At 41.2% G+C, this 27,092-nt stretch overlaps 2 protein-coding genes and 1 long non-coding RNA gene across 5 annotated transcripts; all 3 read left to right on the plus strand.

Moving 5' to 3' along the window:
- Positions 1–319: 319 nt before the first annotated feature.
- On the plus strand, positions 320–2,582 carry LOC146760653 (secretoglobin family 1C member 1-like). Its single transcript, XM_085548312.1, has 3 exons — positions 320–480; positions 1,289–1,479; positions 2,318–2,582. The coding sequence occupies exons 1-3, from the start codon at positions 411–413 to the stop codon at positions 2,339–2,341; spliced, it is 285 nt and encodes a 94-aa protein (XP_085404438.1). The 5' UTR covers positions 320–410; the 3' UTR covers positions 2,342–2,582.
- A 283-nt stretch (positions 2,583–2,865) lies between these two features.
- Positions 2,866–5,500, plus strand: LOC146760654 (uncharacterized). Of its 2 annotated transcripts, XR_014946344.1 has the most exons (4): positions 2,866–2,880; positions 3,309–3,954; positions 4,417–4,601; positions 5,168–5,500. It is a non-coding gene; the product is annotated as an uncharacterized LOC146760654 (long non-coding RNA). The 2 variants fall into 2 exon arrangements; XR_014946343.1 differs by lacking the exon at positions 2,866–2,880 and having other exon boundaries at positions 3,797–3,954.
- A 180-nt stretch (positions 5,501–5,680) lies between these two features.
- On the plus strand, positions 5,681–25,778 carry TPCN2 (two pore segment channel 2). Of its 2 annotated transcripts, XM_015863648.3 has the most exons (25): positions 5,681–5,836; positions 6,074–6,138; positions 7,014–7,090; positions 7,818–7,995; positions 8,123–8,239; positions 8,988–9,094; positions 9,786–9,858; positions 11,675–11,774; positions 12,053–12,118; positions 12,303–12,367; positions 13,867–13,964; positions 14,583–14,664; positions 15,571–15,657; positions 16,096–16,215; positions 16,301–16,360; positions 16,447–16,575; positions 17,169–17,218; positions 17,901–18,000; positions 18,918–18,989; positions 20,232–20,305; positions 20,653–20,743; positions 20,854–20,936; positions 22,149–22,230; positions 22,552–22,637; positions 23,323–25,778. In XM_015863648.3, exons 1-25 carry the CDS (start codon positions 5,767–5,769, stop codon positions 23,399–23,401), a joined length of 2,211 nt encoding a protein of 736 aa, XP_015719134.2. In that variant the 5' UTR covers positions 5,681–5,766; the 3' UTR covers positions 23,402–25,778. The 2 variants fall into 2 exon arrangements, with proteins under 2 accessions (XP_015719134.2, XP_085404437.1); XM_085548311.1 differs by lacking the exon at positions 16,096–16,215.
- The last annotated feature ends 1,314 nt before the right edge of the window (positions 25,779–27,092 follow it).

The raw sequence follows: 27,092 nt of genomic DNA on the forward strand, positions 1-27,092 counted from the left end.
ATTATGCAAGAAAAGTGGCAGCATGCATGAAGCCATATCAGTAAGCTGGAATTGGAGCTCAAAAAGTGCCTCAAATAAAATGACTATATGAAGTGTATTGGATGCTCTGATTGCAGAGAACAATCTCACTGCTCGTGCTGTACTTCCAAAGCCATACATCTCGCATGTAATGTCAGCGTGAACTCTCACTAACAGAGCAGTGTGTTCACTGTTGCAACAGCAGCAATTAATGAGTACAGAGGTCACCCACATTTTTCATCTATCCACTTCACAATCATGGCCTGGATCCAATCTTAGCACAGCTGTGTGACCCGTTGGGACCATTTCCCACATATATACCCCGGGTTTTTGCATTAAGCTATAAAGGTAACTCACTGGTATTCACAGCTTACTGCACAATATACAGCAAAATGGATCTCACTGCCGTGAAGCTGACTGCTACTGTGCTCCTCATCACTGTGCTTTGCTGCAGCTCACTTGGTAAGTTCTGCCAATTAAAGTGTCAGACAACAGAAAACAAATGTGGGGAAAGAAGTAAATTTGGAAGATGAAAATGCAAATGAAAACAGAGACAATGGAATTCATTGTGAGGTGGTGTTGGCTGAAGTAACAGCCTACTCAGTCCTTCTGAGGTCACTAAGCAAAAGCTCAATAACGTGGAATTGGAATAAGAGCAGGCTTATCAGGAATGTGATGTGCATAGATATAACAGCCTAAGTTGTTACATCAGCTAAAGGACCTAAAGATCTAATGACAGCAGGCAAAGAATATGGATTTTAATTAACATGATTCTAACATTAAATCTCATAAATTAACGAAGATGATAACAAAAGGGGAAGCCCCCCAAGGAATTTACTAGAAGGGTTTCAACTTAAAATACTGATCGATATATATATATATATATATATATATATATATATATATATATTTTAAATCAAGGCTCAATAACTAAAGACAGCTTACACAGAGAGAACACAGAAAGGAGACTGGATTATATGGGCAGCCCTGCTGTGAGGTTTTGGAATAACAGCAGGACAACCTTAAAAGCAAAGTCAGGCTTCACAGGCAGCTGTGTAGGTACTGACATTGGAAGGCTACAAGATTTGGACTTGAAAGGAGAGATTATGAGAATAGAAACATTTTCAGTTTACTTTCATCTAAAAATGCTGACAGCTTCAGAGGGAGGAGTTAAAAGTGATTATTACAGGTAGGCTTTGATATTCACGGAGGAGCTGAGTCTGTACAAGTCAAAGTTTTGTTATATTCCTCTTTGTAATTCATCCTCCAGTTGCTGGATCTTCTCATGAGGTTGTCCCCAGTCTTCTTCAGACACTTCTTGAAGGCTCTGTAGAGCAGCTGTACGCTGGGCCAATTTCTCGATATAATGTCGATGAGATGACTTCAGCCGCTTTGACTGAGCTAAAGAAATGTATTGATGAGCTTCCTCCTCAGCATCTAAAGGCTCTTGTCAACCTGCTGGTAAGGAATTCATTTTATTGCTCTCACAAATAATAAACGTTTATAACTGTGCAGCTTTGTGCCAGGTTCTGGACAAAAAACATCCAAATATTTTAACTTAAGAATTCCCTATCTAAAGTTGAGGCAGCGGGGAAGAAGAGCTGTCAGCATACAAGCTTGTAATCATGCAAATACAATTTCAGACAGGTGAGACAGATGTTTTATTAACTGCAGAACAATTTTGGTTGTAAAAGACCCCTGTGATCATCTAGTCCAACCCCCAAACCATCACCATCCTACCACCAAACCATGTCCCTTAGTGCCACATACACACAGTTCTTCAACACCTCCAGGGATGGTGACTCCACCACCTTCCTGAGCAGCCTGTTGCAATACCTCACCATTCTTATTGAGAAGGAGTTCTTCAGAATATTCAATGCAAATGATGATCACGGTAAGAATGCCTGGGCATGGCTCCATGTTCCCTGCCCAGTGGTTGCGGAGACCTTAATGTTAAATTCTCCAGTGGAAGAAGCACTTTGCTTCATGCAGGTGTGCTTTTAGGAACAAAGCCAAGACAACAAAGAAAACTTAGAGATATTAGCAAGCAAGATTCCAGCCTATGTGGTACATTTGATCTTTGTAAGTGTTTACCCACTATCTCATGATGTGTACTGACCTTGTGAGCACCTGCAGGTGTGAGACCAAGCCTTTGCCCTCACACAAGTCCTGCCAAAGGTTACAAGTTCAATACATAGCTCATATAAATTCAACTATGGTTGCGCATTTTTAAGGATTTGTGCATGTTTTTACTTTATTTTTTTGGAGTATGCTATATTCACTGCTCTTTCTGTTTCAGAAACATATCCGAACAGAGGCTTAAACCACCAGTATTTGATCCACTTGCTGATAACACTCCAGCAGCTTCCAGTTGCTCACATCCAAAGCCTCTGGGAAAGTAACAAATACATATAACAAAATGGAGAGAACCAGGATGGTGGCAGATCCTCAACTCTGTGTGCTGGGTACAGAACTCAGGAACCTTCCATTGTATTTTAGATCTTATTTCTTTAGAGGTAAACTCCAAGCTCTAAATAAAATTTGGATTTTGTGCACTCTTTCAATCTGCTTCTGTGTTCTCCACACTCCTCATCCATTTCTAACAGGAGGAGATCATTTTGCCACCAGCGTCACCATACACAGACGCGATGAATACAGGACAGTGGACAGGGAAACAAGCAAACAAAAAGTCTTAATCCCAAACCCAAGGATAGACTGTAATTATCACACCAGTCTGCACAGCGATGGGAAATGTCAGAAGGAAATGTGGAAGGAAACACAGTCCCATAAGAAGCGACAGCATATACATCTCAGGGTATCTTAGCTTAATTTTTGGGTCTGCCAACTTCCATTCTCCCAAAAGTAAGTGTGACCATCCTTGGGAAAGGTTGCCTCTTTGTGAATATGAATGACGAGTACAAAGATTTGCACTCCTCAGCGGAGGCTTCAAGATGCTCTCACCCTTTATCAGGCATTTATTTCATTTAGTGAGAGAAAAATGAGTAGGAAATTTAATCCAAGGCAACTATTTACAGTAGCACTCACAGTGCTTGGAAATTGGGTTTGAAAGCACTTGCTAATGATCTCCTGTCACTCAAAACCAATCTTGAAACAGCTATCATTGCCATTTGGATCACTGCGTGAAAAGAATAACACACCTTGCAATCTCAAATGTGTATAAACCAAAACTGGATTTCTGTTGCTTGCCAAGGAAATGTTTGCATTGTGGGTTTGATCCACACAAGGACCCTCTGGGAGGATTTCAATATTGTACAATCTTTGTTTTTTAGAAACATAATATTGAAGCTGTTGGCAGTGCAGAATGACACAAAAGGGCAAACAAAAAGTGAGGAGATGCGGCAAAGCCAACGATCTGTGGGAGCATTACTCTTTTCAACATTTCTTGCAGCTCATCCTACTTGCTCAGCTATTCCTCAAGCAGTTCAGTGCTCACACACAGCTGCAAGGCATTTCTTCATCTCCCTTTCATCTCCAAAGTACCCCAGTCCTCGAGTGAGTGGTGGGCAGGAAGGAAGGGGAGGATGCTGGTCAGAAGGCTACAGGCCTTGCTCCTGCCTTGGGGTGAGGAAGCATGATGTTTGTGTCTGCTGCTCCTGGGAAGGGTCCAGGGACCTCACCCTGAGGCTTTTCCAAGCAGGAAGGGCAGACACACAGAGCTTCCAGAGAGGACTTCATTGGCACTTGTTGTCCAGTCCAGCAGGATACAAGGCCAACAAAGTGACGTGACTGCTCACGTCATCCTTTGGGTGGATCAGACCCAAATGTCTGATATATAGCAGCGCTCTGTCTGCATGGCTCTAAAGTGAGTCTGGTTGTCTTTCAGATTGATTGTCAGTATACAGCAGGAGAACATCTCCAGAATGAAACTGTCATTGCTGCTAGGGCTGGCCATGCTGGCAGTGTTCTGCCATCCTGGTAAGTATGACTGGCTTTAATCAACCTCTAAACAACCTGCAGAGCTTTTCACAGTGGGAAAACATAATTTACAGTCAATAGACGTGCTCCTAATTGTTTCTTATTTGCTCTTCAACTGTTCTTATCGTGCACCTCTGTTTTTCCATCAGAACTGCAAAATTTTCTCTTGTGGAGGTTCTGAGGGCTTCTGAGTGAGCAAGGCAGGGTGGGCAATGCCAGGGGGTCAGGGATGCCTGGGGTTCTCACAGAATACACAGCACTATGACACACCATGTCCAGTCATCCCCATTGCACTGCCTGCATGGCAAAGAGTTCAGAGGCTGTAAGCAGTTCAGCAGCAAAATACACCATATAAACATATACATGTGTATGTTTTATTTTTGTGTTCAAGAATAGCTTGTCTCAATGGGTTTGGTTAATTTTCATGCTCTCCAGCTTGGTTCTTTTATACTTTTATTCCAGCTACAGCTTCACCTTGTAAACTCCTCCAGAAAATAATGGAAAGTTTTATTTTCGACTCTGTTGATGAGTTTATGGATGCAGTATCTCCATTCATCACAACACCCGCTATGAATGCAATGGAAATCAGCTTGAAGAGGTGTGTGCAGGCTTCTGTCACAGACAAACAGGCTCTTGCACTGCTGCTGGTGAGTTCTCCCTCCCTACTTGCAAAACACTACAGGAGATTCAAAATGCAAGAATGTTAAGTGAAGGAAGTTTGTGCTACTCCCAAAGACCCCTTTAAACTTGGTTTGAAAGGGAAATGATGGTGTCATGGTACTCCAGAGGAAGAGTTGTATGGGCTGCATAATGAACAAGTACTTTGAACACCTCGACTATCTTGGCCAAATCTGAGACTGCAAAGCTGAGGTCTCAACAGATCCTCTGTTTCGAGCTGTTTCAGAGGAAATAAGTCCAGCAAAGGCAAAGGAAAATCTCTAGTGCAAATTCAGAGCTATTCAGATACCTGAGGTGCCAAGCAGGACCTGACTTTGAGGAACTAGTTCTGGCTCCAAAGCTTTGGGTCTTTCCAAAAGCAAGTGTGAGCACACAGATCCCCTGTGTTGCTCTTTCTTTGGCTAGTGGCGATTTGCTGTGTTTTCCTAGGAAACCTGAATGCTCACTGCAGGAAAAGTTCAGCCCCATTCAGCTTGCTTCAATGGACACTTTGTATCACCGATCCCTTCCTAAACGCTGTTTGTTTTCATTCTAGACTCAGATACTCGGCAAGTGCTAAAGACCACGTGAATGCGGGCATCTGCTCTGGTTGAGGAGCCAATGAGAAACCAAAGATCATAGAATGAATGATAGAATCGTAGAATGGCCTGGGCTGAAAAGGACCTCCAAGATCATCTAGTTTCAACCCCCTGCCATGGGCAGGGTGGCAAGATCCGCTGATAGCTGCCTGTCCCCAACAACTACACACTGAACACTTCCTTCTCCCTCATCCTGCAGTCACTAATTACTATAAAGAACGGACCGATCTCATAGGATGCTTCGCAGATCCTTTCAATTATTCGCGTTTCAATAAAGCCGATGCGATTCAGCCCTTTGTTTCACTTTCAATGTTCGTTATCAGAAACGATCCAACCAGACCCCTGTCACTGCAGGGGAATTGGAGTAGGTGACCTTTAAATAGGTCGGAATAGGTCACTCGCAATAGGGCCGCCCGCAGCCCCACTCACCCCTCCCCCTGGCTGCTGCGGGGCGGTACCGACCCATACTCGTGCTCCGCCTCCCCCGGCGCAGTACCGGTCACGTGTTGGCAGGGCGGCTGCCCCCGGCCGGTCCGGTCCGCATCGAACCGAGCTGATGGAGGCGGGGGATGGCGCCGAGACGGAGCCGCTGCTGCCCCCGAGGAGCTGGAGGGCGGCGGGGGGCGGTGAGTGCGTGGCGGAGGGCGGTGTGCTGCCCCGTGCTGCCCCGTGCTGCCCCGTGCTGCCCCGGCTCAGAGCGCATTGCTTCCGCCGTCCCGGGGGCTTCCTAGAGTGCCGGTATCACGCGTCCGGCTCGGCTCGACCTCTGCGTCCCTCTATGGGGAGAAGCGTGGTGGTGTTGCTGCTGGTGGCTCTTAGCCCCGCAGCGTGCAGTGAGTCATTCTTTCTTTCTAACTTCGCAGCCGCCGGAGCTGCCGAGGACCTGCACATCAACCAGGCCGTGGTTTTTATCGAAGACGCGATACAAGTAAGTCCAACCCGGCTGGGAGCCGCTTTGCGCCCCTTGCTGGGTGTGTGACACGCGTGCTGTCACCCGGCGCTGCCGTGCTCTACAAAGCCAACTCAAAATCCCATATCCCTGCACAGTACATCAGTTCCAGTGCTCTTCTGCCCAGAAGTAACGTGGTTTATTTTTTTTCCCCAATGAAACTGTGTTGAAATAGTGCCTTCTCTTCCCGTTTGCCCAGCAGGCGCTGACTGTGCTGCTCTGTGGGTGGATGTGTCCTTTTCTTTTTGGGCAAGCCCTGTGATTTGCCTCAAGACGTGGTTGCAGAGCTTCCGAGCTGGCAAACTTTGAGGCTGGTTTCAATGGTGAAGCTGGAACTCTTTGTTTGAGCAGAACTAACGATGCATGGAAGCCTCCGTTCACTTTGTATAGAGGTGTAGGTTGAAGCTTCTTATTTTCATAGCTGTGTGCATCATACAGTTCTTATAGAGACAAGGCAAAAGGTGCATGGATGGAAGGAGTGCTGGAGAGGTGAACCAAGTGCTTGGGCCTCTTTGGCAAGCAGATGGATACATAAATTGTGTTACTACAGCTGCTGTTACATGTAACGAGGGCAGTAACAAAGTGATCTTTAGGTTGACAAGACCTCAGTAGGATCTTTCCCATTGCTCCCACACTGGCGGTAGTCAAGGTATAGTCATTGGTGAGTGCTAGTTTAGTAATAAGTCATGCAGTAATTTCTTTATCTTATTGTGCAACTGGGTTTGTCTCAAGGCTTAGGCCTTGTTGACGAGGGCATGGTTTATTTTTGTAACCTTATTTTTTGCCTGTGATGCAGACCATGTGCAATGGTTTGACCATCCTTTGTTTTGTTTTGCTTTGCTTTCTCCTTACAGTATCGGTCTATAAATCACCGTGTGGACTCTAAATCCCTGGGGCTGTATCGCTGGTATTATTCAAGAATTTGCCAGTGGTGAGAACTTGTTTTTCTTTTTGCTTCGTGGGTCAGGAGCAAGTCGTAAAAATTCTTTTTTTTTCTTTCCTACTTTCTTTTTCTTTTTAAATACTTAGATAATTGTCCTTTCATTCTTCAGAACACGCTGTAGGAAGCAAGCAGCGTGTACATGTGGGTGAAGAAGGGGATGAGCTCGGGGTCTGTTGTGATAGAACAAGGGGAAATGGTTATGATCTACAAGGGGGGAGATTTAGACTGAATGTAAGGAAGTAGTTTATTTACAGTCTGGGTGGTGCAGCACTGGCATGCAGGTGGAGGTGATTGATGCACTGTCCCTGGAGATGCTCAGAGTTGGGCAGGATGGGGCTCTGAGCACCTGATCTAGTGTAGGTGTCCCTGTTCAGTGCAGGGGAGTTGGACCAGATGACCTCTAAGGGTCCCTTCCAACTCAGATCATTCTAAGAAGTAGATGGTTCTTTGGAACAGCCATAGGACTACTGCACAGTAGATTATTGCTGTGATGCCCAGCAGGGTATGTTAGTTTTCCAAATATCAGTTTTTAACTGTATTAAATACTAGCAGGATTGTTTGTTGTTGCAGTTTTCAAAGCCATCTCACCTATGGCTATATGAATGTCAGCAGTTGCTATTGTAATACATTATTGTTACTGCAACATTACTGCAGTTCATGTAGAGCATGCTATTCAAGTGCTGTGTTACAAACACTTCCATTTCTACCCGAGCAGGATTTTGAGCTTGACCATTACCATAATCCTGGCTTTGGCTTTCATTGAAACACCGTCTTCGCTTACTGTCACATCAGACGTGAGATACCGCCTTCCTGCATGGGATCCTCCGTGCGGCCTGACTGAAAGCATTGAGCTGCTGTGCTTCCTGGTCTTCATGATCGATGTGTCTGTGAAGGTGAGCAGTGCTTCCACCTGGCTCTGAATGGATGGCTTTGGCGTAGCTGCTTGTTTGAGGTTGTAGAAGTTGGGCTTCGTAATAATCAGAGCTGTTCTGTGGTGCTTCTTTTCTTTTCCTCCCCTAGAGTTACTTAATTGGATGGGAAGAATTTTGGAAGAATAAATGGCTGATGGCTTATATTGTGACGTTAATTATTTCCCTTACGGATTGGGTTGTGTCGCTGAGCTTTCTCTGCTCAGAGGTAAGAAGTGCTCGCTGCTTTAGGCAGAAACTGTGCCATGTGTCTGGGCAGCGAGGCAAGGGGGAGAAGCCACAGAGGGATGCACGGTGGGGCCTGTTTGATGCCTTGGAGAACCAAGGGGAGGGCTGAGATGGGCCTCGATTGATCAAATTTGTTGTTGCTTGTTTGCAGTCAGCATTAAGAAAATACTAATACGGTAAAATTAATGAGATGTGAACAGCTTGATTGTTTAAGGGTATGTTAAGGCATCTGAGCCTTGTCGGAGGCAGAAATTGCTGTGTTATAAGCAGACTGTAATATGTTAAAAAAAGCTGAAAACTGAAACCAAACCCTAATTTCAAGTGTGTCTATTTTTAATGAAAGTGGCTTGTTATTGATTCGCTTCTTGAAATGGATCTCGGCAAAAAATGCAGAAGTGTTATCGCTTAGCCTGCTGGTCCTGTTTACCCAGCAGTAAAGTTAGATTTCTTTAAAAATACAAGTTAAAATGTCAATAGCCTCACCAGGCCATTAATTATAAACAGTTTTTCTTTTAGAAGGAGGTCTGTAAAATTTCCTTTAGGCCTTTTTTGACTTTGGTGGGACAGATTTAGCTTCTGAGAACAGCCTTTTATGCTGCACTGATTATCTTTTTTTTGGTTCAAGCCCGTATATATATTTAGATCTGTTCTGACAAGCACATGGTTAAGACTAGGACCACAAATACTTCACGGGAACTCAGCATCTGATCCACTGTTTTGTTTTGCAGGCTGTAAGAATAAGGAGAATTCTTCGTCCTTTCTTCCTCCTTCAGAATTCTTCGATGATGAAGAAAACATTAAAAAGCATCAACAGCACATTGCCTGAAATGGCAAGGTAGGTAACAGCGCAGAATACTTCCCTTCATAGCAAGTCTGTTAGTTACCCTTAGCATCCTGGAGTGTGATGCCTCAGTAGCTTTCTAGAAGTGGTTGCTGAGATCAAGTAGTGATGGATGGGAAGCTGTAGTAACTCTGTGGCTCCCGTATGCTGTAAATCCTGTATCCTGTAAAATTTCCCAAGAATGTGTGTGATGTGACAAGGAAGATTTTTTTTTTTTATGCTGGTCAAGTGGTTTTCTTTCTTAATTCTGTTGTATTTGTATTCTGAGTATTGCTTCTTTGTAAGGGAAGAACTGAGTCATCAGCTGGGCAAAGGGCTGTGCCGTGTTACTGTAACGTTGCCTCTCAGGGCGCTGTGGGTAGGGTGCAAAGGTGCCCCCCTCTCATCAGTGCTGCACAGCAAAGTGCTTCGTGTCCTTTTTAGGATGCTTTACTTCAGGCTTTTTGTTTCCAAATGGTTTTAGGAAAACAGATGCTAGAATCTCCTTGATTTTAGAATTGCCTAAGTTCATTCTAAGGAGAATGTGTGCTTATCCTAAGGAGTTTCTTATGAATCAAAGCTTGGATGGTCATCTATTAACTCCATGTAGTTTATTTAAAAATACCCTTGGCTATTTTTGTCTGTTTAGCAAAGGACATTAAGGATGACATTGTTATTAATGCACATGATGTGTTCTTTCCAATAGTGTTGTTCTACTACTCGCTGTTCATCTGTCTCTCTTTACCATGTTTGCCATGCTGCTGTTTGCTCGAACAAAGGTAACCAGCTGTATTGGTGTGTGGATCTCACTGCTTTTCTACTCGTGTAGCTGCATGTCTGGTTTTCTAATCAAACTGGTGAAACTTGTTTCCCTGGGAGAGACCCACTGGGATGAGTTTAAAGTCTATTTAGAGAGTTGTAAGTTGCGCATGATGTTTTTATGGCCCCACACCTTGGTGCTGATGCTTTTCTCACAAGTGAGAAGTTTAAAGTCAGCTAAATACAGCAACTTCTTGCAGTTCTCCAGTTGATCCTTTGCATTACTTTTTCTGCTTTTGTTGAATCCACCTATGCTGTTCTGTGTCCATTGCTCTTAATCCTGATGCTTTTTGTTTCTATTATCTCACACTTCTTTTTCTTTTCTCCTTTCCTTATCTAGCTTTTTATTAAGTTTACTGCAGTGTTAAGCTATCTGCAGTACTGGTATCCCTGGCCTTGCCTTGGTAGGTTTTTGCCTGCATTTCTCTGATGTTTTGGCTTCTGATTTTTGTGGCTTCTCTTTTGTTTTTGTTTTGTTTCTCACTTCCCAAAAGCTGATTTGAAATGTGATTAATGTCACTTTTGTGTTCAAGTGCTTTTGGGGTGTCCTTTCTCCTAAGCTTCCTGTATCTTTATGTACCCTTTTTTGTAATGCACTCCTTTCCCTTTTTAAGGCCTTCCGCAGCCTTGTTTATATGCTCACTAAGACTTGTTGTGTACTTCTTGCAGTAATCTTAGTTCTTTCCTTAATCTTTACTGAGCCTTCATCCCTCCTGCAATTTGTGTTTGAGCTTCTGGTCTTTCTTAGGATCAGCAAATTCCTTGAATTCCTGTTACAAAATTTCTGGAATTAGGAGATCTATTTTCCCATTTTCTTAGTCAAATCCAGTGTCTCTGTATCATATGTGCATGCCACATATAATTTCGGTTGTGATCTTTCCCAGCAGATGGAAATGCATTTTTATATCCCTGCAGCAGGCACTTCAAAATATACTTAAGTAAAAATAATAGCAAATTACAGAGAGCTATTTTTTTTTTTCCTTTTTAGATGCTCTGACCTGATACTCATACAAACTAATAGTAGCTAACCAGGCAATGTGCTCAAAGGACATGTTAGTAATAAAATGCTTGCCTCTAGATTTGCATACTGCCTTGCATATATGCCCTGGAGGTGCAATTTTTCATTCTTCTCAGCAAATTTAATGGCTTTTTATTCTGTATTATGTGATTCATGTTGGTATTGTTTGCACTCTGCATCTTTTGTAGCCGTCTCTACTTGAACTTGGGGAAAAAAAGAAGTGGGTACAGCATTGTGTAGCTAGAATAGAATAGAAAGTAAGCAGCTCCAATTTTCTGTTTAATTTTTATGTGAATTTGGATTGAATATGGGGATGATCTGTGATGTGTTGTATTTAGGTTACATTTGGAGTTCTAGCTCTGGTACCTTGGATGTCTCTCGTTTGGCTTTTTTTTTTTTTTTTATCAATCAAGGGCAGCTTTAGATCCCCGTGCTGTCTGCTTATGTCTTTATGGTCCCTCCAGGGTTTGAGGTGACGGATGGAACTTTTATTTAGAGCCTTCTGTCTTTCTCAGCTTGCTGTTTTCCCTTGTTTTTCTTATTGACTGTTAGTAAGTGGTTGCACTGCATTCCTGTAGGACCACTATGTTGTCCTAGTTTTTATGCTTGTCTTGTGTTTTCTTCCACGTGGCAGACCTAATTGTGTGCATATGGAATGGATTATTGACTAAAGCTCTCTGTCTATGTATCATTTCCTTGGTAAGGCAGTCTTAGTGATTCTAAGTGCTTCTCTGATAACAATGAGCATTTTTCACTAGGATGGTCAACAGGATAAGGAATGGGTGGGTTACTTTCGGAATTTGCCAGATTCCCTGACATCACTGCTGGTCCTGCTGACTACAGCAAATAACCCTGATGGTAAGCAGTCTGCTTCAGAAATAACTCTAGTCTCTATTAATCAATGAACAGTGAAATGTCCTCTGACTGCTGTAACTGTTCTTGCAGCTGAAAGCTCTTAGGAGGGTTCTGTGATGATTATTTGTTCATGAAATTACTTAGGACTTCTGTATTTCCTTGCTGTAATTTATATATGCAGCTCTGAAGTGGAGCAAAATTGAAAGAGGTCTCCTTTATTTTTTTGTTTTTCCCCTTGTATGTATGAAATTAATGTAACTTTTGGGTTGAATTTGTTGCAGTAATGATTCCTGCTTATTCGAAGAACCGAGCATACTCCATCTTCTTCATACTCTTCACTGTATTAGGTAAGTCACCACTTGTCTTCATTAACTGTCATTTTCAAATGAAAGTGAAGTTCAAGTATTGCTTTGTATGCTGTACAATGTAAAACGTTTAGGTAGTCATTGGCTTAGAATCAGAGAAATGCCATGCAACTTTGAGAAACAAGCATCTATCCCAATAATTCTGGTCACTTTTTTTCTTCAAAAGGCAACTTATTTCTGATGAACCTACTCACAGCAATAATCTACAACCAGTTTCGTGGGTACCTTCTGGTGAGTAAACCTTTGTTAGCATCTGTGTTCTACCATAACTTTACAGCCAAGAAATCCTGAGTGTTTATGGATTTAACTGTGTATGGAAGTATGCCAATCCAGATTGTAAATACAGCTTTAAGATGAGAAAGATTCATAAAACTGAGGTATGTATTTTTACCCATGTGTGCTGTTGTAGCTTGATGCCTTTCAGGTAAGAAAATTCCATGTTTATGTATGCTTTAGATATGCAACTCTGACTAGCATATGAGGAAAAGCAAAAGTGTGAACACCAATGAAACTGGGAACAAGGACTGCTGTCCTTTTTTAATAGCTATTGTTGCAAATCCCAGCATTTAATTTCTCAGAGTAGCAGGGTATGAGAAGCCTTCACTAAAAATGACTTGCTGACCTGGTGTCTATAAGAGAAGTAAAAGCTGACTAAATAAGTGTAGCTGACAAGTTATGGAAGGAATTTGAAGTCTGTGATGGTGATTAAACTGGGTGCTGAGAGTTCTTTCTCCTTCCTTAACAAGCTGTGTGTAGTGTGTTCTATTGCATTAGGGACACCAGTTGTTTAGTCTTTAGATGGGAGTGCTATCTGGATTTCCTTAGTAGGAGGAGGTTGTGAGTTCTTTTGGTTTCTGAATAAGAGTAATTTAGCAATATGGAAGGAATGTGGTGAGCTGAGGCAAGAGTATTTCAAAAGAAGAGACAGCACGAGTAAGATGAAAGTTCATCTTTGCTACTTTGAGTAATTGACTGGATAAGGTAGGGGCTGTGCTGCACAAATGCAGTAGTGTCTGACAGCTGAACTGCTGGGCTGTAGGTTAAGGCTGTGTTTTGGTGAGTGTTTTTGTTTTGTGTATCAGCATGGTGATGGCTTCTCTAGCTTAGGATGAACAGCATTTTCCTATTGTATAAGTAAACCATGTTTACTTGGAGTCTAGAGCCTTGCCTGCTTGGTTCCTTCCTTCCCTTGCACAAAGCTCTTTTAAGGAGTGAGAGCTAGGAAGTCTCTTCTCCAATTGTGAGACTTGGAGAGTGCCAGAAGATCAGTGTGTTATCTGAGCTGGGTTTTCCTGTTGGTCTGTAAGTCCTTCTGGTAGGAATGGACTTTGCTGATTTCAGCCTTTGATCCTTTAACAATTCCCCTTAAACTGTGGGAGTGCCTGTCTGGTATCTTAGCAGTCACATCTAGTGGCTGATGATGAGGACTTTGGCATGAAGGGAAAGAAAACAGTATTTAGACTTCTTGGAAACAAATTTAGTTAAATAGGCATGGCCTTCTCTGAAACTTGCAGTTGGCTTTGCCTAAGGACTGGGTGAATTGTCTATAGATCTCATTTGTGTCATCTGTTTCATTTATCATAGTGTTTATCCTTGTTCATCACATGGGAGATCTTTGGAGATCCCTTCCAACTCAAATGATTCTATGATCTGGTTGAATTTCCCTTAGACCAATGTTAAGCATACTGCCTCCTATTATTTTCCTAACGTGTGATGTCTTTCTTGTGCAGAAATCAGTTCAGTCCTCCCTCTTCAGAAGAAGGCTGGGAATCCGGGCTGCGTTTGAAGTGCTTTCTTCCCTAAAAGAGGCTCCTGCTAATGCAGAACAGTGAGTGGTGGATATTGAGGCAGTAGTGCACCCAGCAGAAAAGACCAAAACTTCAGTCCTCTTTTTGGCGTGTGCAGGGAACTGATAGGGTCACAGCTTGAGCTGCAGAAGAGGTGTGGCTGGCCCAGGGGGCACAGGCAAATTGTTGGTACTTGTGCTCCCTGTGTAACCTGAAGGGAAGGGCCCAGGGTGGAACTGCTCTGGGCTCATGTAGAGGCCAGCTGCTGAAGGGAGAGCATCTCTTGGGCATTGACTGCTCTCTCTGAGGGGGTGCTGTGTAGCCAGAGCCTTTACCAGTCAGATGAGATTATTGGCCTACCTTTGAATACTTTAAGTTGTATCACCAAGAGCCTGTCAGAAGCAAGTTTGCTCCTTCAGAAACAGAGCACTATATGAATTGAATTTCTTTCCTTGAAGAGCAATGGTTTTACTTATTATTTATATTCTTCAAGTGGGTTTTTATAGTACTCTGGGACTTTCATAGGTTCTTTCCTTTTCATTGCTGCTTTTGATTTTATTTGCTTTAAAAGAAGAAAACAAAACCAGAACTATTTATTGACTTGATGGCAAGCTGTCTCTTTCAGGACCCATCCTCTAAGCTCATCTTCTTTTGGATAGGTCATATGTCAGTGCTGGAGCCTTGCTTCAAGTGCTGCAGAAAGTTGAAATGGATTCTCGCTGCAAACAAGCAATTGTGACGGTAAGAGCTGGGTGTTCTTAATCCTTGGAGGCTGTTAAACCCTGTGGAAACTGTTTTTTTTTAATCAAAGCACTGATTTAGGAGCTGCAGTCTTCAGCTCAGCTGCTTGTGTCCTGCATTATTTAAGAGTGTGAGCTGAGCCCAGATCAGTGTCTGCTTATGTGTTGGTCTTTGCTTAGTGACAACTTTTGTTCCAATGATTCCAACTTAAGACTGCCACTGCTGTAGTTGAGTTGAAGAGGAAGGCATTCACTGCTAGGTGTTGTAGGTGAGGACTTTGTTTTCCAGAGCCAAAATTTTGGTGCTTTAGTTTATCTGTGAAAAGGAAGTCTCTGTCACTGTGGTCTGGAGCTGCTATCTACAGCTTGATGTATCTTTGCCATTTGAAAATGGAGGGTGTATGTATCTGTAATACTTCCTCTAAGTTCTGGTACTTGTGTTAGGCTACAGGGTGAGTTGTTTTGCTTATCTAAAGCCCTCATGTTGCCATTTGCACCACAATTTTCAGATAGAGCAATTACCTCAATAGGAGATTCAGGATGCAATAGTTACAGGTATGGTATCAGAAAAACAGTTCCAAAAATATTATTACGTTTTAAGAACCAAATTGGGCAGGTTTTGGAGATAGATGTTATGAACTAATGCCAAGAGAAGGGGGTGACATAGAGCTGATGGTAATGGTGTGCCAGCAGTTGGCTGGCTCCAGTGTGAAGGTACACATCTTGCTTTCTGTTGCCGTCTGGGATAGAGGCTGTGTATACAGAGTTGCTTGAAAATAGCGCTCTGCTCTGTGATTATGTCAGGCTGCACTGTTAGCTAAGTACACAGATTCAGTCTGAGAGTGGTGGTACTTCTTAAAGGTGCACCTAATGCAGGTGTTGATCTGGTTTTCTCTTTCATGTGAAGTCACTAAAAATATGCTCCTGTGACCACCTGTCAGCTGCCCAGTTCCAGAGGCTCTTTGAAGAGCTAGACAAGGATGCCATTAAGCAAGTACGTATGTGTCTCATCATTGTTTACAGGGCACCATAACTTAGCATAGTTATGAACAAATCTGTATTTATGTGGAACTAAGAGCTTTCCCTCTCCTTGAGGGAAGTGAATGTTGGGAAAGGTGGAAGGAATATATGCAATTAATAGCCTGGTGGTTAATTTACCTGCTTGAGCCACTGGGGAGATTGGATTTTTTCCCTTTATTATCTTGTACTGTGCTGTGATCACCAACATTTTTGCTATTCAGAGACGATTTCTTGCTGATAATAGCTAGAGCTTGAAAGCACTTTTCTATTGAAGTGTAGTTAAAATGGGCACGTGGCTTGAAAAGTTTTGCTCTGAAAAGGTATGCTTCTTAAATCTGAAATTGGGCTTTTTTTCCATGCATTGTTATTAAAATACTTGTGCTGCCTCTCAGTTTAACTGTGTTCTTTTCAGCACCCTCCAAGTCCAGAGTACCAATCCCATTTTATGCGGAAAATGCAGTTTGCCTTTGGCCATCCCTACTTTGGCTACTTGGGAAATATTGTTGCCCTTGCAAACATTGTTTCTATCTGTGTAAGTAAGAAACAAAGAAAAAAGTTCTTGTTGCAAAATTCATTAGTAAAATAGTGGATTCACGGAAGATCTATTATTGTTTAAGGTGGTCTTGGTGTTGGATGCAGATAAGCAGCCTTCTGAAAGAGATGACTTCTTCTTAGGGGTAAGATGCAACAGTATTTCTATGGTTATTGCTGTCGCTTTAACGTGTTTAATTCTGATCTTTATTATCATTTGTGGGTGCTGAAGACTATCAACTGCTTCTTCATCATATACTATCTGATGGAAATGTTGTTGAAAATCTTCGCAATGGGCTTGAAAAGATACTTGTCGTACCCAAGCAACAGGTTTGATGGACTTCTAACTACAATTTTGCTGGTAAGTTTGTTTTGTTTTGTTGTCAGCTTCTCTATACCTGGATTTGTTGTCTAGGATGATATTGAGCTGCAAGATCTAGCAGGATGTCAGTAGAATTACTCCTAGTTGAACACTGATGTGCTGAGTTGAAGAGCTTGGGCCAGTGTCACATTTTTATGTGACATGAATGCTTTGGAATGATACTTTGAATGTCCCTTTCCTGGAGATAGGCTTTTTGACATTAATTTAAAAGTTGAGCTCACTTATACGCAGCCCTGTTAATGTTATTTGGAAGCGTTCTGCCCATGAGGAGTCTGTACTGTAGTTAGGTATCACTTATTGAATAAAAAAGTGGCAGAATATTGATTCTGTTTGGTAAAACCCTGAAACCTAACTTACACAATGTATTTCTCTCAGTATTTTTTTCTGCATCACCTTAGGACTAATTTAGATGAACTGTCAAATATAGCAATATCAGAGTAATAAGTGGAGTCATAATAGTGGCATAAACCTGTTGCAAATGTTTTCTGTTGAGAAAGGTATGTAACATTTAAACCTCAGAATCACCAAGTCTAAGAAAGTTGTTACTCTTTTTCCTTTCTCTCTGTCTGAAGGTTTTGGAGATTGCAACTTTTGCTGAATATGGATTTCCTCATCCTGGTTGGTAAGTAATCTCCTTGAACCGTTACCACTGCCTTTGATATCTGGGTTGGGTCAGGGGAATATACATGCGCATTCATGCACACTTGAGTTGTTTTGCTGTCAGCCCAGCATGTAACTTAAAAAACCTACTAGAATTTCTCCCTATTGTAGTCACTAAACTTTTTATTTTGTTCATCACTGCAAACAGATGATGGCCCAGAAGAGTCCAGATGGCACTAACATCATGTTCTGTGATACATCCTTTAATCACAATTGAAGTTGCTTGATCTGTAGGTGTAACGTCTTAAAGACTAGACTGAGATTTTTACTATTATTCTAGAATGCTTTCTATGTGGTTCTGCCTTAAAATTGTTTAAGACTAGACTTGAATGTTTGTGATGCACATTGTGATCTAGCGTCTGTTACCAAGTAGTTTTGTCAGTGTTAACTTTCCTTCTCCCACCACCTGTCCACACTTGCAGCAAGGAGCACCCAGCACGCCTGTGTAAAAGTTAGCCAACACTCAAGCTGAGATTTGAAGCGTGTGGATATTGCCTATGGAATACATACATAAGAAAGAATGTTGATTGGGCAGTCTGTCAGCTTTATGCTTTCTTTGAAGGCTAACTTCAGACAGGGCTCAGTAACTTCACTAGTGTCCTTCTGTGGTGGCCTGTTTCTCTGATGTGTTCTTTCTTGCCTAGGAGACCAGAGTTTGTGGGCCTGCTATCCCTGTGGGATATGGTGCGACTGGCGAACATGTTAATTGTGTTCAGGTTCCTGCGGATCATTCCTAATATGAAGGTTGTTGACTTATTCCTCCACACTTGTCATATCTTTGTTGATCAGATTACAGGTTTTGTGAAAGCCTCTCCCAGCACCATGCAGTAGCTTTCCCTTATGTCTCATCTAAATGGGAGTGTAATTCCTCAGTCTGCCCTCTAACTATCCAGACAATTGCATGGCACCTCACAAACTCTCTTTAGCTGCTTTTCCCCACTGAGGTGTTAGGGAAGTCCTGTTGATGTTGCTATAGCAGATTCTGATGTTATAAAATGGGTAGAGAAATGCACCCAGAAATTCTTGTGTAGCTTGTGTCAGACTTCAGCCTCAGCTAGTGAGTTGTCATGAAGTCCTTGAGGAACTTTGTACTCAGGAGCTGAAAGGTTCTCATTAGATGCTGCTGGACGTTTTGATCCTGCAGAGGCTTATTTGGGAGGAGTTACTCTCTTCACTTTCCAGTTATGGGTAGTTACACCAGAGCATTAATTATCTGAAATCACTTTGACTATTATAATCCTACACTTAGATTTGCTTGAACGCTATGCCTGAATTCCCATTGGGAGTGTGGGGCTTGTACTTTAGTTTGATAAAGCAGAAATATCACCTCATGTGATCAGGGGTCATGACGTGGCTGGGTATTGTAGACTAGAAATGCTTCCACATCAATCTCTCTGAAGCTGTGGGACACTTTAAATTTTATTTCCCCATATTCTGGCCTTAGACCTAGTGCTTTAGGTCACCGTGTCTGAGCATACCTAAAATTTAGCTTGATGTCTGCTTATGGAAAGGAGTACAACTGTTCATAAATCATGCAATTATCACTGCATGAAAGACTGTCTGCATTCAGACATATCTCAGTTTTCCTTCTAGTAAAAATAACTTTCTGAGGATTGGAAGCGTGACAAATGTAATATGTATAAAATTCTGCTTTGTTTCAGTTCATGTCTTTGGTTGTTACTACGTTGTTGGACCTGGTAAAAAACTTGAGAGCCTTTGCAGGAATCCTGGTGGTAAGTCATGATGTGAAAGTGTCAAGCACATTCTCTTTCTAAGGCTGACATCTGTAAGAAAGGCAGTGAGGAAGTAAATCAGGGTCTTTGGATGGCAGTTTCTGTGACCCAGTAACATTTCTCTGAAATCAGGTGGTTCTTCAGAGTTGTGATGAGCTGCTGTTTTGTTCTGGCCTGCACAAAGTGTACCTCAACTTCAGTTACCAGTGTCTCTTAGGAGTGCTTTTAAAAGGTTATTTAAGACTTCCCTGAAGTATTTGTTTCAGGTTGGATATTTCAGTTTTGCAAAACTCACCTGTTTTCTACAAGCAGATTTTCCTTACTTTGACCTGCCCATCTTAAAATTAGGCAGCATAACAACTTTAATATCATTCTGAGTTGTGAAGATCTTGAGATATTGTGTGTCTGGACATGGGGATTTCTGAAAGTCCGTACTGTCATGCTCAAGGAGTGTTTGATGTGTGTAATGTGTGATTAAATGATGTGTCAAAGCGTGTGATGTTCCTGGCTGCATTTCCTAACTCTTGAGTTTCTGGATTCGCAATTGTCTTCCTGGCAGAGCAAATGAGTTTGTGGAAAACTGATTTTATAATGTTTTAGTGTTATTTTGTTAAGATACTTGAATTTGAGATAATGGTTACAGATCAACAATTTGAAGGAGCTTGTGGTTATAGGCTCAAGTTCTTTTTTAGCAGCAATGCCTTAATGTTTCATTCTGCTGTCCCTAATTGTGCACATAAGATGTAATGCTTATGAAATGGTTCTTATCCACTGCAAAATGTCCTTCATGCCAGGAGAGTGAACTGTAGTTTTTCACTAATCAGAAGGCAATTCTGCCATTGCATTTGCCACTTCCATTAATTTAACTTGCTTTTACTTGAGGCAACTAGGAGCTGCCACTGAGTTTCTGTCACATTGACACCTGACTCCATTATCAACTGATGCTATAAGTCTTAAGAAATGTTATCCTGGAGCTTGTGCTGGTAAAATAATATAGCTCATTAGCTAATTTCTCAGACAAAATACATGCTTAGATAAAATATCTTTATCAAGGAATAAAGTCAACTTTATTGCAAGGCCATATGCCCCATCTATTGGTAGGTTGTGGAATGACAGCTTCAATTTCAGTAGTGCCTAAGAAAAGCAACGCAGTCTTCCTTCTATTTGTGGACTTTTCCACTTTGTTTTCTAGCAAAACACAGAGATGTGACTAAAACTAATGCCTGTATGTATTCCTTCCAGGTGGTTTTCTATGCGTTTGCTATAACTGGCATAATACTGTTTAAAGGTGCTGTGGTTCCTATGGGAAATGTCAGGTAATATCACTATTTGAAGTATTACTCAATAGTTTTCAAATACATCTGCAACTCTGTGCCTCTGAGTTGTTCATTTTTTCAAGTGTTTGAAGCTGCCTTTGCATTAATCACACAGATTTTTTTTTTTTCATCTGTTACTCTGTCAGTATTTTCTTGCTGTATTGGAATTGCCAGAAAGCTCATCTGCAGCTTGAAATTTTAGCCTGCTGTAGCTTTAATACTTTGATTTCCTCTGTTTTCTGTCCAAATGAGGTACTTGATTTTTTACAAGGTACTCAGAGGAACCTCGTTTTTAAGGTATCGTATGTAGATAGCTGTGCTCATATCATACTATCATTTTCTTACAGTGTTGTTAATACAACTTATAACAATGGCACTTTGCAGTGTGGGACCTATGAGCAACTGGAGTATTGGCCAAACAACTTTGATGACTTTGCTGTGAGTCAGTGTTAGCTCTTCTTCCCTCTCTGCCCGATGCTGTCCCTCATTTTATGAGGCTTTTAAGTATGTGATGCATTTGCTCAACTTCTTTGTCTCATTCTCTTCAGGCAGCATTAGTGACTCTATGGGATGTGATGGTAGTGAACAACTGGCAAGTCTTTTTGGAAGCATTTTCAAGATACTCAAGTCCGTAAGTAGCAGTAATAATACTGATACAGGGCCGTATAAATCTGGCTTGTAAAGTAAGCCAACAAGAATTGTACAGGTAGCACAGTTCCTACAACCTTATAAAGAGAGGTGCTTCTTACTTTTCTTTTGGGTAATTCCAGGTTTGTAGGAAAAAGCTCAGTGTTGCTTGGGTGGTCTTTAACTATGTAACTCAGTGGTTGGCTTGGTGTTGCAAAAGCTGTGGTTGTGTTTAGAAGATATTCAAGCTGGTTTTGATAGTTATTTTGTTCCAAAAAAGTGTTAATTTCTTAAGTGGATTGTAAACAGGTTTGCAATGAACATTTGCTATGTGGCTCACTGTAGAGTCAATCGTGCAGAAGAGATGTAAGTGAATGATGGTAACTTATTTGATTTTGCTTTTGTATTTATTCTGCATGTAAGTATCTTTTGGTAGGCTTAGAACCTTGGGCATGTCTTTCATTTGTATTGCTCTGCTTTATGGGAATTTTAAGTTAGCAGGATAGCCTCTGAGTTGGCCTGCTGCAGTGATCCTTGGCTGGTCACATTTCAATGCAGTAACCTGGGAGTTTTGCTGTTTGATTTCTGTGTCATGGCTTCATCCACATATCAAATACTGCAGTTTGAATCAAGCAGAAGGAAGCGGTTTTTCACCCAGCATGTGGTTAGGTGGACCGTTTTTCTACAAGCTGTTATGTGTATTTACTGTTAAATGTGGTCTGGTGATAACTGGAGAAGTCATGAAAGAAATCCATTTGGATCTGAAATGAGCAGAATCCACCTCTAGCTCAATACATTTCTATAGTGGAAGTGGTTGGAGATTAAGAACACTTAAGGGGTAGCTTTGTAGGTATTTTGCAGTGTTTTTGTACTTGTTCCATTTGCTGCCACTGTTGGCCACTCAAAGGATACCATCCTGGAAAGATCTTTCTGTGATCCACAGCATCCTTTCCTCGTCTGTTTTGTTTCTGTCCTTTCATGGTTTGCTTAGGTATGTCAAGCTGGGGAAGAAAATCTGTTTGGCTAACTGAATGAAAAGTCAAGATTATTATTGTTAGATCCAGATCTCCTTTTACATTAGGAAAGTAGTAATATAATCTTTGAAGGTAAAATATGATTTCAGGTCTATCTTTGGTTGCCTTCAGCCTGAGTTTATTTGCTGCCTGCTTTATCAGAGACCCACGGACTCATTTATTTCCTTTCATCTGATCTGCAGGTGGGCCAAGATCTATTTTGTAGCCTGGTGGTTGATCTCCTCTGTCATATGGGTTAATCTCTTCATAGCTTTACTTCTAGAGGTAAGAAGTAGCATTATTTGATGTTAAGTCCTGATAAAAGGTTATGATCTGTGTGGAAAATGAAAAGAGCCCAGAAAACCTTCTGGGAAATGCAGTTTGGTTTTGTGTGTCTACTTGATCTTTTTCCCCATCCCTCTTCCCCAGATGTTCAGCAGGCGTTCTCTTTTCCCCAGACAATTGTGCATTTATTTATTTTGCAGCTTTGTCACAAGTCTGATTGCATGTTGTTGGATGTGAATGTTTATCCATTACAGCTTATTCACTGTAAAGATGTGTTATGATGTCAGTTTTATTTCATTTTTCATTGCTTTTGTCTTCCAGAACTTTATTCACAAGTGGGACCGTCGCTGTCATCGGGAGTCTCTCTCAGATATTGAATATCAGAGGACAGTTGAATTAATGTTCAGGTGAATTAAATTGGGCTTGGTGATTGATTTAGATTATTCTGTTTATCTCTTAGGGCTTGTTGTGAGAGGCTGTGTGACTTCTCTTAATTTACTTCCTCAGAAGTAAACCGTGCCATCTTTTACCTTGGTGAATCTCAGTACGTGTTTTAGTTGGTCTTGTTTTAAGATGACTTGTGAGCCTAACCTTTATATGCTGTCTGCCAAGATTGTGATGGGAGATGAGGTATTAGAAGTAGGGGGAACTGTGCTGAGAGAGAAGAAAGTGGAAGACGAGGAAACTGATGCACATTCTTGGCTTATTGTGAAATTGTGGGTGGTGAGTTGATACTTGATGATCGCGAACACGTAGAACTTCTGGTGCACATTGGATATTCAATAGTAGCATTGGGAACATGTTCTCATCTGGGAGTTTTTTCAGGAAAACAAACTCACTGACCTTCAGTTGTATTGTACTATGCACAGGAAATTGTTTCCCTGCTCCTTATGGGAAAACAGCTGCTGGTTTCCGTGACACATCTGTAAAGGATGGATCACTGGCAAGTAGATGCATCTTTAGGGAGCATCAACTTATTGTAATTTTAATTCCTCTTTTCAAGAATGAAACTTGCAGCGCTGACATTGAGATGCAACAACTGCTGAGAAGTTCCCTTTGTTGTCCCTAACAACTCATGCTTTCTCTTTGTAGAGATGTTTTGGAGGAACCGACAGAGGAAGAGCTGATGGAGAAGCTGCAGCAGCATCCACACCTGCACTTGTGTAGGTGACTGGTGGGAAGGATGGACTTATTTAGACCTCTGTTTTTTTGAGGTTGTCAGCTGGAAGAAAATTGAAAGGATTTTCTGTGGGGCGCAGTTGGGACTTGCAAGGCAATATGTAAGGCTTTGCTTGGCACTTCTCTGCCAAAAGAATGTTTTTAATTGTTCGTATTCGAATCCTTGCTGTTCTGACTTGATTTTTAAGTTGCAATTTTAGAGGAGTATTGCAGCTATTATTTTTATAAGCTGTTGGTTTCGGAAAGTTTTATTTTCTTTTTTTTTAAGAAGGGAAAGCCTGTTAAAAGAACGGTGCACTTTAAAACATGGACTTTGTAACCACTAAGCCTGCTACTCTGAAAAGCACAAGAAAATGGAGCTGCCTTTCCTAGTAGGGGAGTGTGGAGAGGGCTGTGCCCTGCAATTGGTAAATGGATTAGGCAGGGCCAGAACAAAATCCTGCATCTTTCTGTGGGGAGTCTGAAACACTATTTTCACTGAAACATGACACCAGCCTGTCTTACTAAATTTATGGGAGTTAATCACTTTAGAACACAATTAATTTCAGCTGTAGTTGAACTTAATCAGGTGGAGCACTTACTTCACCCCTCTTTCATTTGATCTAGGGTTTGTGCTGGTTGCACCATGCTAGTTGCCTTGAGAGCAATAATAAGTTTGAATGGAAAAATTACATGTATGATTTTCAGTGTGATAAGACTGAGCTCTCCTTTAGGGTAAATATTCTCATGTTGCTTTTTAGTGAACTCTTCTTTTAAATTTACCTTCTGAATCCTGTTTTACACTGTCACATCCATTAAAAAGGCTGAGGGGAATGAACTTTGGCTAGATGTATCATCATGATCACTGCAAATCTCTCTTTTAAAGGGGGGAAAAAAGGCTGAGTGGGACAATCAAAGTACATAGCAGTTCAGATTTTCTTCTGAGTGTTGCTGTGGCTTTGTGGCCACACGCTGTGTACCTGAGTAATTCTTCCTGTGTAAATACCTTGGTCAACGTATCTAAAGCTGAGAATTAACAGTCAGTGATGTTTACATGCTTTTTGTTACCCATTAGTAATTCTCTATAAATGGTGCTCATGTTTGATTCTTTGTCACATGACTAGTAAATCACTGTCATGAACAGACTTGATCCCAACTTAAATTTTTATATGTGAAAACGAAACTATAATTTCAGGCACTGAATTTTCGTTGAGTCACTTGTCACTGAAATAGGCAGTGATTCTCTGCACTGGCAAAGGCCTTGGGAAGGTAAATGGCTGTAGAACATCTATGAGCTTGGGAGTTATCCGATACTTTTTAGTTAACAAAACATCATAGAAAGTGCCAAGTTAGTAATCCTATTTACTTCTTCCTCTTCCTGTTTTCTCATCAGTTTTCTTTCTAGTTTCTTCTCCCTAATACAGGAAAGAATCTGGGACCAGGGTGAAACAAGCTCAGAAGTCTATTTCTGTATTATTGCAGTGTTTTAAAGTTATTTGGTGGTTCTTGTCTGTTTCTTTGTCACTAATTTTCCTTGTGCTTTAGACAAAGTGTATGTCTTGTAGTTTGCACATGTATATGACAAATCTTGGCTGAGCTCTGTGCCACATAGCAGTCTTTCTTTACTTCTGTAATTCTGTGCTTTGAGCCATTCTGTTGCCTTGTATTCACTTTTGTCTCTGTTTCTGAACAATCCAATGAGTAACATGGTTGCACAGGTTTTGGGAGCATTACCATGCTTATTTTCTATCATGAACTTGGAACACAAATTATAGTGAGCAGATAAAAGACACCAGCACACTTCTATATTTGATTTTGGTTTTGTCAGGATGATTTCTGCTTTTTTGAGCACAAACACCGATTTATTGGCACTGTTAATGGAGTTATACTCTATTGACCTCTTTACATTTTCATTCTGGACTGTTCTGGATACATGGAGAAGCCACTTTGCCTGGCCAGAAAGTTGGTGGCCATTTCGTATCAGCCTGCAAGCTTCAATTCTCTGTTTTGTTTTGTTTGTTTTTAAGATATTTCTTTGTCCATTATATTCCACACAATCGACCAAAGCAACGTGAAGTAGTGTGGAATTATCATCACCAATGCCTCTGCAATGTGGTCTTCACATCTGCACAAGGGTGAAGAAGGCTCTCTGAAGGGAGTAGTCTTAGTCTTGTTCATGTTTCACAGTTGTGTAATGGATGGGAAGTTTAATTAGAAGTTAATATAAAGTTGTGGTATCTAATGACAGTTGTACTGAAAGATGTAAATGGCCACAGGTCTTGCACAACAACTGTATAAATCACGACAATTAATGTAACCGGGTAAAATCTGAGGCTTGTATTATTAAAAAGGTTTATTCTTAAAATATGAAAGCAATTCAGCTGTTAAAATGGTTCCCGTGGTTTGTTTTCTTTCCATGTCCCATAGCTATGGAATTCTCTTTTTCTAGAGACACTTTAAGCATAAGTATCTACAGATGATGTTAACTTTTAAGGTGAATCTTCCTTGGAACCAAGTCAGGATGTTGGGCAGCATGGTTTCCATTTGCATTTTAGTCTTTGATGCATCTGCAAACTGATTTTTCCTTCCTTGTTCCCCCTGACAGGGTTGGTGCAGTATGTGTTTTCATAGCACTTCATAGAATCATTTGAGTTGGAAGGGACCCTGAAAGGCCATTTGGTCCAACTCCTCTGCAGCGAACAGGGACACCTACAGCTACATCAGGTGCTCAGAATCCTATCCAACCTGACCTTGAATACCTCCGTGGGCTGGGCATCCATTACCTCTCTGAGCAACCTGTGCCTTATCATAAAAAACCTGTTTCCTTATATCCAACCTAAATCTCCCATCTTTTAGTTTGTAACCATTTTGCCTTTTCCTATCACTGCTAAACAGCCTGTCCCCTTCTTTCTTCAGCTGGGACAGATCTTGTACAAAATGTATCAGAGTCCATAACATTATTTTTTTTTGAAACAAGTTATGTTGTTTAAGAACAAGACAAGACCAGTTCTGGGTCAAGCTAAAGTCTTCTTCAGTTTGCTGTTTTCTTTGGTAAATGCTTTGGTGAAGCATGTAGAAAACAATGCGAACAACAGGTGACCTTGCCTCGTTAATCAGACACAGATTTTTGCTAGCTGCTGAGGGAGGCTTTAATCAGCAACCTGTTGGCTGATTGGAGATTGCTCAGGTGTTTTTTTTATTCCTCACCTGCTATGAATTTGTACTATTTAAGGACTTAAGGGTGATGGAAGAGAGAAGAGAGAGTTTAAATGTTTTCTGTTTTGGTAAAAGCATGGAAACAACAATCAGTTTCAATAGCATGCTTATGTATGAAGAAAGCTAAAAAACTGCAGGTGAGACAGCCAGTGTAACCAGTAACCGGGCAGAAAGAAGAAGAAATACCCTGCTGGATTTCAAGGAATTATGTGAGTAGAGTATACAAGGCTTGCTTTCTTGACCTTTCCATGTTGCACTGATGGGTACTATTGATTAGTAAACTGTGAAATATAAAAGTGTCTTAAATCTTGCTTTCACTTGTCTTTGTACCATGAGCAGTAGCATCTGTATGTAGTGTTTCCATGACTTCTGCTATTGCTTAATGTTCTTTTAGTTAGATGAAGTCATTTCAGTTTTCCATCTGTCTTGGCTTTTTATTGGAAAGGAAATAAATATAGGTGTCTGCGTGTGCTTTTTATGTAGGCGTA

Source organism: Coturnix japonica, chromosome 5 (assembly GCF_054131305.1).
Source record: "Coturnix japonica strain WE chromosome 5, WE-NBRP24, whole genome shotgun sequence".
Lineage (NCBI taxonomy): Eukaryota > Metazoa > Chordata > Aves > Galliformes > Phasianidae > Coturnix > Coturnix japonica.

Excerpts from the sequence above, each read along its gene's own strand:
- TPCN2 (XM_015863648.3), top strand. The coding sequence starts at position 5,767 with ATGGAGGCGGGGGATGGCGCCGAGACGGAGCCGCTGCTGCCCCCGAGG. Across the intron at positions 6,139-7,013 it reads TTATCGAAGACGCGATACAA|TATCGGTCTATAAATCACCG; the intron begins GTAAGTCCAACC and ends TTCTCCTTACAG. Across the intron at positions 14,665-15,570 it reads GCAAACAAGCAATTGTGACG|TCACTAAAAATATGCTCCTG; the intron begins GTAAGAGCTGGG and ends TTTCATGTGAAG.
- LOC146760653 (XM_085548312.1), top strand. The coding sequence starts at position 411 with ATGGATCTCACTGCCGTGAAGCTGACTGCTACTGTGCTCCTCATCACT. Across the intron at positions 481-1,288 it reads GCTTTGCTGCAGCTCACTTG|TTGCTGGATCTTCTCATGAG; the intron begins GTAAGTTCTGCC and ends TTCATCCTCCAG. Across the intron at positions 1,480-2,317 it reads AGGCTCTTGTCAACCTGCTG|AAACATATCCGAACAGAGGC; the intron begins GTAAGGAATTCA and ends TTTCTGTTTCAG.